Below are 12,058 nucleotides of genomic sequence, written 5' to 3' on the forward strand. Positions count from 1 at the left end.
CTGCTTATGCAGGGGGTCGGACTCGATGATCTATTGAGGTCCCTTCCGACCCTAACATCTATGAATCTAGAGTTACTGTGCAGTAGCACTAGTGCACTGTTTTTTCATGATGCTTACTGTGCATTAGCCTACTAACACTGCACAGTAGGCTATTAGAACAGTTTTTAACCACCATGCTACTGCACAGTGTTATTAGGGTATTGTGCAGTAAACGTCTTATGTAGATGCGTCCAGTGAGAGAATTCCCTTCTAAACCAATGTGAACAGTTTATTTCCAGTCTTCAAGCTGTCATTTGAAGGAAAACAAGGCCTCCTAGAGGGAGCGTGACTGGTCTATTCATGGAGAGCCTGCTAGGTAATGAAACAGATTTCAATCGGCTATATGAGGGCTCCAGGTGAAGTCCTGAAGACACTATGATGAAAATCTACAGAGCCATTTTCCCCATGGGTTTGAAAGATAGCCTTACCAACATTCTGGGATGCATGCAGCCAGTTGATAAGCATTATGGTAGGAGGCATGTCCCTACCACTCTAAAGGTTAACATTGCCTCAGTGAACTCTTCAGATACAGTTGGAGTTACAACAATTTTTTCCTTGTTAATGAGATGAAGAGCCATGCGAGTCAAGTCAGTGACCTGCTAAAAAGATTTCCCATGACAGATAGTTGCTAAGATCCAGGTATACCTGCATCCTCCGTCTGTATATGTAGGAAAATAGAACTTTTGTGAATACTCAAGAAGTTATGGGTAGGCTGAAGACTATTAAGTCTGCCAACAGTGAGATGCTTCTGCAAAATCTGAGGTACTTTCTATGCACCATTTGAATGAAAATGTGGAAGTACATGTTCAGAAAGCTAAGAACCAAGAACGGAACCAGATGAGGTTCAACACAGAGAAATGCAAAGTGCTGCATCTCGGAAGGAAGAACCCCCAGCACACCTACAGACTGGGCATCACTAACCTGACCAGCACTACAAATGAAAGGGATCTGGGGGTAATAAAAGACCCCAGCATGAATATGAGCTGGCAAAGCGATGCAGTAGCCACTAAAGCTAATAAAACTCTGACATGCTTCAATCAATGCATCTCTAGTAAATCCAAAGAAGTGATTTTTCCTGCTTTACTCAACATTGGTGCAGCTGCAGCTGGAGTATTGTGTCCAGTTCTGGGCACCGCACTTCAACAAGGACATGCTAAAGCTCGAGAGGGTCCAGAGAAGGGCCACCCATATGATCAAGGACTTGCATGGCAAGCCATATGAGAAGAGGCTGAGGGATCTGGGACTCTTCTGCCTAAAGAAAAGAAGGCTGAGAAGGGACCTGATTGCAGCTTACCACTATATCAGAGGCATACACCAGGAGCTCGGTGAACAACTGTTCACCCGGATGCCCTGGGGGGAAAAGTAGAAACAAAGACCACAAACTCCTAGAAGATAGTTTCAGGCTGAACATTAGAAAAAACTTGTTTACAACTAGGGTGTCCAGACTATGGAACAAGCTCCCGCTAGAGGTGGTGCAATAATCTACCCTAGAGGTCTTCAAGAGAAGACTGGATGGTCACCTGGCTGGGGTCGTCTGACCCCAGATGTCTTTCCTGCTCGTGCATGGGGCTGGATCCGATGATCCTTCAGGGTCCCTTCCAGCCCTAAGATTCTAAGACATCACAGATGTTTAGGGCTGGAAAGGACCTTTTGAGATAATTGGGTCCAGCCCCCCTGCTCTGGACAGGAAAGGCTGCTGGGGTCAAGTAACCCCACCAAGGTGTGCATCCAGTCTCCTTTTAAAGATCTTCAGGGTAGATGCCTGCATCACCCCTGCTGGGAGTCTATATACATCATTACTGTCCTTCCAGATGTTGCTGTGTAGAGGATGCGGAACAGCTCGTACTGTCTTCTGGTTGAGGAGATACTGAGCATCTTCGCAACTCTCCTGTGAAGAATATTGTTAACTGATGAAGTTACTCAGTGGGCAAGTTTAAAACCTGGCAGAGTTGGAGGGCAAACAGTGGTAAGGAGCAGAAGGCCCTAAAAACTTATTTTCTGGGAAAATGTTCACCAACCCCTCCCACCACCAACCTCAATACAAAATATTTAACTAGAAAACACAGAAAATGAAATACAACTATGTGTAAGTTAAATTTATGCAACCTGTGTTTGCCAAGACTGAATCTCTTTTCCATGATCCAATAGTAGCATATATCTCACCAGTGATATACTCACCTTCACCATGGAATAGGCATGAGGGCCAGACTTGCTCCCTGTCAGAGTGAGCCCCTTCAGCCATAGGCTTTGTCTAGCGTACACCTTAAGTGGCAGGTGTACCATCTTTTGGGTCTCTCCCATGACCCTCACCGGGGTAGTGGCCAGCCAATTACCCAACCAAGTAATATAAGTAAAATAGTAAAATAAATAAATGCTAAAGGGGCAGAAGTGGTTACATGAGTATCAGCTACGATAAAATGGGTCTATTCAATGCCCTGCTGTTAGCTGTATTTCCTGCTACATGTCCATTTTGTTCTTCTGGAGTATAAATTATAGTTACTTTTCACACCCACTGGGCGTGTCTATGCAAGACAATTTACTGTGTAGTACAGCTAATTACTGCACAGTAAGTGTCTGCGTGTACATGTGCAGACACTTACTGAGCAGTAATTGGCTCTAATCATGAGTAAATTTGCTACCTGCAAATGCAAGTAGCAAATTTACTCGTGATTAGTAACAGCACATTAGCACATGCGCAGACATCTGACTGGGAGCAAATTTGCTCCCAGTCAACTGGGCAGCAGGGGGCAGGAGACTGCTCCCTGCCCATGGAAGCTGCCATGGGCAGCTCCACAATCGTGATCACCGAGTGGGGGTTGGGAACAGGCTGGAGAGCAATTGCAGAGCTGGGCAGGGAACAGGATCCCAGTCCCTGCCCCACAATTGTGGAGCAGGGGCTGGGAATAAGATCCCTGGCCCCCACCCTGCAATCATGGAGCAGGGGCTAAGAACTGTCCTGGTCAGGGGCAGGTCCCTGACCAGGACAGTGGGTTTGCTCTAGGGCGGGTTTACTCTAGAGTAAACCCACCCCAGAGCAAATGCACAGGTAGATGCACCCACTGAATGCTAAATTGGCACACATTATGTTCCTTTATAACACTATTTATTCAATTTTTCAGCTCACTTGTATTCCACATATAGCTACTCCATGAAGTCACCATGAATTTACCCAAGACACTTATGTGTGAATGGCATCTGATTGCACCAGACATTAAGTTGTTTCAATATATGAATCAATACATAATATCTATGAGCACTCTTCTGCTGTCCATCTGTCCTGATCCAGAGGCCACTGTAGTCAACAGGGCTGTACAAAACAGCTACGTTTCATTTTGGTTTTGATTTGGCGTTTCAGACAGGCAGCGATTCATTGTGGTGTTTCGGATTGCTGTCCCATTTTGATTCGGCCAAATCTGTTTCGGAGTTTCAATGCTGGTTTGGCCATGGGCTATAATGGGGAATCACTAAAATGCCTATAACTTTGTCATATCTTGCCTGATTTAGATGAGAATTGCAGGAATGGTAGCCCTATCTGATGGCATGAATCCTGCCAAGTTTCAAGGAGTTAGGTGCAGGGAGTTTTGTGAAACTGCACCTCAAACTGTTCAAAGCAAAACTAGTATCAATTGCCAGCAGCAGCAGCATGCTGTCATCCCACACACAGATCCGGAGGCCTGCGCCCCCCAGGAAGAGACTGGCCAGTGAGGGCGGGACTTTTTTCTTTCCTTCTTTTTAGTGCCGGAAGGCTGGGGTCAGGCAGGGTAGTCATGGGGGCTTCTTCCGCAGCTCCTCCGGCTGTGCCTGCCTCTGCCCCAGTGAGGGGAGTTGCAGAAGCCCCCATGGGTGCCCTGCCCGGCCCCATCCCTACTCAGCCCCAGCCTCCTGGCACTTACAAAAAAAAAAAAAGAAAAAAGAAAAAATCCCCACACTAACTGGCTGCAGCAGTGGTGATTGGGGCCTCTGGGAGCTTGTAGCAGAGCCCCCCTACACAGCATGGGGCAGCGAGGGGCATCAGGGATTGTCCTCCCCAGTGGCACCCACGCAGCAGCTGCTCCATGGCACAGGCATAGTGCAGGTTGGAAGGGCGCTGCGTGCTATCTGGGGGCTGGGGCAGCTTCAGCAGTCACCTGGAGCTCCCAGTTCAATTTCCCCAGCTCTTCCCCCTGGGGGCATGGGCCCCTGGATCTGTGCGTCAGGTTTCAGCAGACTGCTGCTGCAGGCTGGGGCCAGTGGCAGCACCACAATTTTCAGAGAGCTCGGCACGGGCTGCGCTGAGTGGCTGCCACTGGTCCCAGCCTGCAGCGGCAGCCTGCTGAAACCCCACACGCAAATTCAGGAGCCCATGCCTCCTGGGAAAAGCTGGGGAAATGATCAGAGAGTAGGGGGAAGCAATCAGAGAGCTGGGGAATTGAACCAGGAGCCAGATGCCAGTATCAGAGCAGTCCTTCCCGCCCTCTTCCCCCACTCTCTTCTTAATTTTTGTTTCCCTGCACGCCCAGCTCCGAAATGCCAAAATTCTCCAAAACATTTCTGAAACGTTTCAAAGCCTTCCATTGGTGTTTTGGGCACTGAAATGGCCCAAAACACCTCTGAAATGAAATGGCTGCCAAAATTTCACACAGCCCCAGTAGCGAATGGGAAGACTCCGCTTACTTCCGTGGGCTTCAGTTCATGAAAGCACCAACAAGGAAAAAAAAGTTAACATGCTTGGGTGTTTTCTAAGTCTCTCTCAATGAAGCTGAACTGATTGATAGAATTCAGGCCCACATACCTCCCATATCTAGCCATAATATTAATGAAAGAAAACTTACCTAAGGAAGTTGCATGTTCCATGATATTGTTCGAAGCGTGCGTTGGCAAGAGTAGCATCAAAATCCTGCAAGAAAAAAGATAAAAACGTACATCCAAAAACAATGTGAAATTTAATAAAAGTATCGGCAAGGAGATAAACTGATAATGGGTTTCTAGAAAGAGATTAAATGTTTTCTTATTTAGGATCCTGCAAAGACATAGGGCCATATTTTCCTAGGTGTTCAAGCACCCAAAGATGCCACTAGGTGACTAGTGGAGTTTTTCAAATGTACTCATCTGCATCCTTAAGCACCACAATACCTTTACAAATCCACCCCTGAGACATATGCTTCACTTAATGTGCTGTGAGTACCCCCAGCTTCAAAAAGACTATGCTGAGTGGGTAAAGCTTTTCAGAGCCTCTGAAGAATCAATTCTAATAATCCCAGCACCAACAGCATAACAAACAAGTCATATACATTACAGGCTGTACCCACATTTCCTATTTTCAATATGCTGAATGTTTTTAATTGCCAACACATGACAACGTAATAGATGTTGTCAAAGGGAAAATAGAACAACTGGGAACTTGATTGCTTGGCTTTTCAGATCTGGAGAGAATGAAAGGGCAAATGACACTGTGAAACAAGTACTTTGCATGAATATGTCTGTTCAAATTATCAGAATTAAAGTAAAAAGGTGACATTTATTTTTTACTAACGAATTGCCCATCAATGATGGCGGGTGCGGACAGAACACTGCCGCCCACCACCCCACAATGCCACCGTCTCCCAGAGTGGGGGGAAGGAAGCCTGCACACCACCGCTGCTGCCACCACCCACTGCCCAGCATTGCTAGATGTGGAGTGGGGAGATGGAGAAGCTTGCACGCGGCCACCACCGCCATGCACCACCCCACACCACTACCGCCGCATGCAAACCCCCCCCCCCCCTCGCTCTGTGTCTGGCTGTTGCTACCTACCCCTGGCACCACCCACTGCCCCATGCTGCTGTGCCCACTAGCCCCCGCCTGCATCTGGTCGCTATGCACCCGGCCCTGCACCTCCCCACCCCTGCATCCAGCCCTGTGCCACCCAGCCTCCTACCCCCACTGCTCCCCGTCCTCCTGGCCCGCTCTGCTGGAGCCACGCCCTGCCTGTCATTCTTGACACAGCACTGGCTGCAGCCATGCCCTGCTGGGAGCCATGCCCCCAAGAGCATTACAGACAGACACACAGACAGACGGACTAAGCCCTTTTATATATATATATATATATATATATATATAATTTGTAAAATCCAGAGTTAACAAACAGATAAAGGCAGCATCCACATCCTGGTCCAATATTTGTCAACCAGTGTACTACAGCATCCTTTCAAGGGTTCTGTGAGGTGCCATGCAATATTAGCACTGTTAGGTGTACAAATATGGTTCACAAGATAAGGATCCATAGTGTTAAAACTATTCTGACCTGTTGTGGTCTTTTTGAGTTCTTTGCAACAGCAAAAATTGCTCTATTACTTTTCTAAAGTCAAAAACTAAGAACTGGCATTTTTCAAGGGTGCCTTGAGTCTAAGAACACCAAAAACCAGTGTCCTAGTCCCATTCTTTCAAGGTTCTCTGCAGGTGCCAATGTATCACTCATAGCACTTTAGATCATTGCTCTTCATATCATAAACCAATTCTTGTACAGCAGTCAGTGTTTAATAAAATGAAAGTAAAATAATAAAAAAATAAATTCTAATGCAGGATGAACTCTCTCTGCCAATCCACTTGGAGCTCCATTTATATAATTTTAAATTCTACAGGATTTATAAATATCCCAAAGGACTCAATTTGTAATGATGGAATTTAAAAAACCACTTTAACACACTTTTCTATGTGGTACTTTATATTTTAAAATGCTGAATAAATATTAAAAGCTTTACAATCTCCTACAAAGGAGCATGGAAACCACATGAATCTACACTTAGAACTTTTCTCATTGTCCTCTTTTCAGGAGCTGGGAAGTTGTACTGCTGCAGAGATGGCAACTGATCCACACAACCTCAGATCCAATAAGATTTCTGGGGAGATACAAAAAATATATGCCTTTTTTCTTAGAAGCCCTGTGCATTTGTAGTTGCACTTGTTCTGGTACTTATAGCCTAGCCTACAGAGGGCACATCTACACAAGATGCTTAACCACGCAGTAACACAGTTTACTGTGCAGTAAGCACCTCTAATCATGAGTAAATCTGATATTTGCAGGTATACAATTTACTCGCAATTAGTTACTGCATAGTAACTCATGTATAGGCACAACTCAGGAGCAAATTTGCTCCCAAGTCAGCCCTGCCACTAGGGAGCTGACCTAAGGCTAGCTCCAGGGCTCTGGGCTGGGAGCCTCTCCTACCCCAGGGCTGGGCTGCCTCTATGGCAGCCCCTACCTCAGGCCTTTAAAAGTCTGCAGGCATTTTAAGCCCTGGGGTACACCAGCAGGGAAGCTGAGGCCACTCCAGGCCCCTGTGTCCCCCTGGGGGGCCAAGCCACAGGCCAGGTGCCCCAGCCTACCTGTACCCCAACACCACTGCCTGGCACTGCAGTGCCATGAGCCCGCCAGGCCTGCACCATCTAGGTTTGCAGGCTGCTGCAGACTCCAACCAGGCATGCCATCCCTCAGGCCCAGCTGCAGGCTCAACTGGCCTGAGCTTGCAGGTGCTGTGGGGCATTGCTTCTGCCATGTGGCTATCAGTCCCTTGCCAGGCACCTGTGCTGACCAGGCCCAGCAGCACAAGGACAGCCATGTGGAGGCCCAGAGAGCCAACATGGCACCCATAATGGACTCATCTTCGCTGATGCCCATGCCCACGCCTGTGCCCACCACCCAGGCCCTATCAGGTTGCAAGAGACTGGTGACTTCGTGGCACTGTGGGGTGAGGCAGAGATGCAGCGCCAGTGCGAGTGGGGTGGGCACTCCAACACCCAGGTCTATGAAGGGCTGTCAGGCCAGATGCAGGAGTGTAGGCACAACCAGTCCGCACAGCAGTACCGCATAAAGGTGAAGGCCTTTCACTAACCACAACTGTCAGTCAGGGAGTGCCTGTAAGTCTATGCCCTTTATGTGGCAACTGATGGACATCTTTGCACCCCAGGACCCAGGCCGCAGCTGTGCTGTGTACAGCAGCATGGGCGGTCTGCCCAAGCCCCTGCCCTGGGCTGGCACCCACAGGAACACATCACCAGGGGAGGGCCCCTTGGGCCTGCAGCGGCCCATCCCACCAAGCTCCCCAGCTGCACCCTCCACTAGCAGCTCAAGGAGCCTGCTGTGACAATACACAGATCCAGCCCCCATCATGAAGCATGGCCGGCCATGACACCTCTGGCCACTAGCAGCATAAGTTCTTCCCTAACGGGGGCTCCAAACCGGATGCTCACCTGCCGCACCCTGCCATTTGAGGACATTGCCAAGAGCCATACGCTGTTGCTGACAGCTGTGACCAGATGGAGCCACCAGCCATGCCAGCCCTAGCCATATAGTAAGCCCAGCACTGAGGGGAGAGCCCTCCTTACCCTTGCTCCTGCCCCTGCCCCCAGCCCCTGCCCCCAACCCGGCCTGGCCATACTCCCCTGGCCCCAGGTCCCACCTCTCCCTTCATAGCACATAGGGAGGTGGCAGAAGGTGCAAAATGTTATTGAGCAGCCCGTGCCACCACAACCAGGCGGACACAGACCTTTCACATGCTGAGGAATGCATTGATGCCAGCAGTGATGTCCTGTTTAACTGCAGGAGGCAGGGACATGTAGCACAGCCACAGAGAGCCCTCCAGGTGGCAGCGGAGGTTGCAGGGCTGCCCAGGCTCAACCCCCATGCTGTCATAACTCAGTGTCTCATGCCAGGTGCGCAGGTGTGCCTAGGGCACCACAGCCATCAATAGCAGCACGGCATAGTGCGTCGGGCATCCCTTGATCCATGCAAACAGCTCCTTGTACACTGCCTGGGACATGTGCAGCAGAGGCACACTTGGGGTGCAGTGATGCCATGGCGGGGCAGGGTTGACCCTTCAGAAGATTCCTGCAGGGAAGGTGGGGGCAGCACCTCATCCCAGTTGTCCAGAAGCCCTGTGGCCCCAAGCCCAGGCATCATGGACTAGGCAGCAGAACAGTTGGCCTGCAGGAGGAGAGGTGGGGCAGTGGGATCTGGAGCCATGGCAGCAGGTGCTGCCAGGAGTCTAGCCTGTCCAGGCCTGGGAAGGGAGCCCAGGGCACTGGTTATTACTGTCAGGGGCAGGGGCTAGAGCAGCCATAGCGCAGGGAGGCACACGAGGCAAGGAGAGTGCTGCCACGTGATGTCCCTGCACTGCTCAGGCTGCTCCAGTCCAGGGAAGTGGTTGGCCAGAGGGCAGTGAGTGGACTGCCTTTTGAAGAGGGCTGCCGGCTGCTAGCAGCTGCAGCCAGAGCCTAGAGCTCCCTCCAGGGACAGCAAGGGGGCATTGCAGGGCCCCAGGAAGTGGGAGCAGATTGGCAGCAAATCTGCTTCCACTTGCCTGCACGTGTAGATGCTTGCCCAGCACTGTTTACTTGTGAGTAATTTACTTGAAAGTAAAATGGTGCCACAGCAAATGCATGTGTAGATGCACCCAGGGAGTATGAATTTGAAGGTGTGGGAAAGAAGGCATGTGTTATGCAACTGGCGGTCCCCATTGTAAACCCAGAACTGCGTTCAAACTTCCTTTGCTATGAAAAGAGAAAGCACTGGGCCCTAACTAAATTATCTTCACAACTTTAGCAATGTAGGAAAATTTTACAAATGAGGAAATAGGCACAGACAAGTGAAAAGACTTGCCCCAAACCATAGAATCTGTTATGGCCAGAATTAGAATTTGTAAGCTCCTGGCTCCCTTGCTTAATCCATGAGAAAGTACTGCTTTTCATTATTACTTCATTCGGAATAACAATCCTGAGCTTTTAACATAAAGGTCCATTGAGCCCTGACTAACCTTGGGCAACAGAAATCCAAAAAATACTAGATGTATATCGTAGGCAGGCTGGAGCGTTATTGTAGTCACGACCCAGCATTTGCACAAGCAGGAAGAATTGGAAGTCCTTGCACAGTCAGGGAACTATGACATAATTGGAATAACAGAGACTTAGTGGGATAACTTGCATGACTGGAGCACTGCCATGGATGGGTACAAACTGTTCAGGAAGGACAGGCAGGGGAGAAGAGGAGGAGGAGTTGCACTTCATGTAAAAGAGTCTTATGATTGCTCAGAGCTCCAGTATGAAACTGGAGATTAACCCATAGACTTTGAATGGGCCTGAGTCAGAGGAGATAGCAACAAGGGTGATGGGAGTCTGCTACAGACCACCAGACCAGGAGGAAGTGGTGGATGAGGCTTTCTTCAAACAGCTAATGGAAGTTTCCCAATGACAAGCCATGGTTCTCATGGGGAACTTCAGTCACCCTGACATCTGCTGGGAGGGCAGTGTGTAGTCAATCCAGGAAGTTTTTGGAGTGTGTTTGGGACAACTGCCTGGTGCAAGTTCTGGAGAGGCCAACTAGGGGCCGTGCTCTTCTTGACCTGCTGCTCACAAACAGGGAAGAATTGGTGGAGAATGTAGTAGTGGATGGCAACTTGGGCAGCAGTGACCACGAGATGATAGAGTTTAAGATCCTGAGGAAAGAAAGGATGGAAACCAGCAGAGTAAGAACCTTGGACTTCAGAATAGCAGACTCTGACTCGCTCAGGGAACTCATGGTCAGGATCTTCTGAGAAGCCAGTCTGAAGAGGAGAGGAGTCCAGGAAAGCTGGATGTACATTAAAGAAGCCTCATTGAGACTGCAGTAACAACAATACCAGTGTACGGGAAGATTAGCAAGTATGGCAGAAACCAGCTTGGCTTAGCAGGGAACTTCAATAAAATAATCACAAAAACATATAAGAAGTGGAAACTTGGACAAATAACAAAGGAAGACTATAAGAGCATTGCCCGGGTATGCAAGGATGAAGTCAGGAAGACCAAAGCGCAATTGGAGTTGCAGCTAGCAAGGGATATGAAGGGTAACAAGAAGGGTTTCTACAAGCATGTCAGTAGCAAGAGGAGGGTCAGGTAAAATCTGGGTCCCTTACTGAATGGGGGAGGCAACCTTGTGACAGAGGATGCAGAAAAGTGCTCAATGCCTATTTTGCCTCAGTCTTCACAGGCAAGGTCAGTGTAACAGGGGGTCTTCCTGGGGCTGGTCTGCCATTGGTCCGCCCACCTGTTTCTGGGCCAGCTGCCCACCCCACTCTCCTGCCATGCCTTGTTGCTTCTTAATTGGTTCTCATTAGGCGGGAGGCTGCCCATTCTTGCCCCAATGCCAGGGGGTACCATCTGCAGCTCTGTTCTGGCATCTAGGCGACACAATGCTCCTGGCTTACAGCCAGACCAAACTTAGCCCTCATTGTCAGGCCTCATTCATACATGCACTCAGACTGCCCTCCTCTAACTAGGGCCTCTCACACTCCACCCCATCTCATAGGAGCTCTTTCACGCATCTACAACTTATACCACCTTGCTCCCTCTCAGAGCGGGCCCCTTCAGCCATAGGCTTTGTCTAGTGCACATCTTGGGTGGCAGACGTACCGTCTTTTGGGTCTCTCCCACGAACCTCACCAGGATAGTGGCCAGCCAACTGCCCAACTGGGGCCAAGCTTGCCCTGGCCCCTTCCAGGGCAACTTTGTACAAACTCACACACACACACACACACACACACACACACACACACTGGGCTCCCAGCCCTCTGGTTTCCCCCTCACTAGGGCTCCACCTCTCTACACCTTCACTGGGGGCCTACCCCTACTGGGGCTCCACATCTTCTACCCCCTCATGGGGGCGATGGGGATTCCCTTCCCCGTGGGGGTTTAGGTGGCCGTAACCATGCCTGGCTCCAACTGCTACCCACAGTGATGTGGGTGCTAGGGGTTATTGAGGCACCCTGATCCACCTGTCAAGGGGGTGGTAATTGGTCTGGTATTTTCCTGGAGGCTCCTGCACCACTAGGAGCCCCACCAGGCCACTCACTCCTGGCAGGGTGCAGTTTTAGGTCATGCCCAGGACCAAGAGCCTCCTGCTCCTGCCTGCAGATGTTCTCATACAGCAGTTCAGCCAGGCAATGTTTCCTGCCTGACTGCCAGCAGCAAACTGCTCTGTTTATATAGGCAGCCATGGGTCTAAAACCGCCACCACAAACAAGCACCCGCT

At 49.7% G+C, this 12,058-nt stretch overlaps 1 protein-coding gene across 1 annotated transcript in view; it reads right to left on the reverse strand.

Moving 5' to 3' along the window:
• The window catches only part of LOC112548119 (cyclic nucleotide-binding domain-containing protein 2-like), a 94,001-nt gene that overhangs the window by 59,227 nt on the left and 22,716 nt on the right, over window positions 1–12,058 (reverse strand). Inside the window, exon 4 of the mRNA XM_025192535.1 lies at window positions 4,851–4,915. Within this exon, the coding sequence (XP_025048320.1) occupies window positions 4,851–4,915 (65 nt within the window). The remainder of the gene's footprint in view (window positions 1–4,850; window positions 4,916–12,058) is intronic.

Source organism: Alligator sinensis, unplaced genomic scaffold (assembly GCF_000455745.1).
Source record: "Alligator sinensis unplaced genomic scaffold, ASM45574v1 scaffold134_2, whole genome shotgun sequence".
In the NCBI taxonomy this organism is placed as follows: domain Eukaryota; kingdom Metazoa; phylum Chordata; order Crocodylia; family Alligatoridae; genus Alligator; species Alligator sinensis.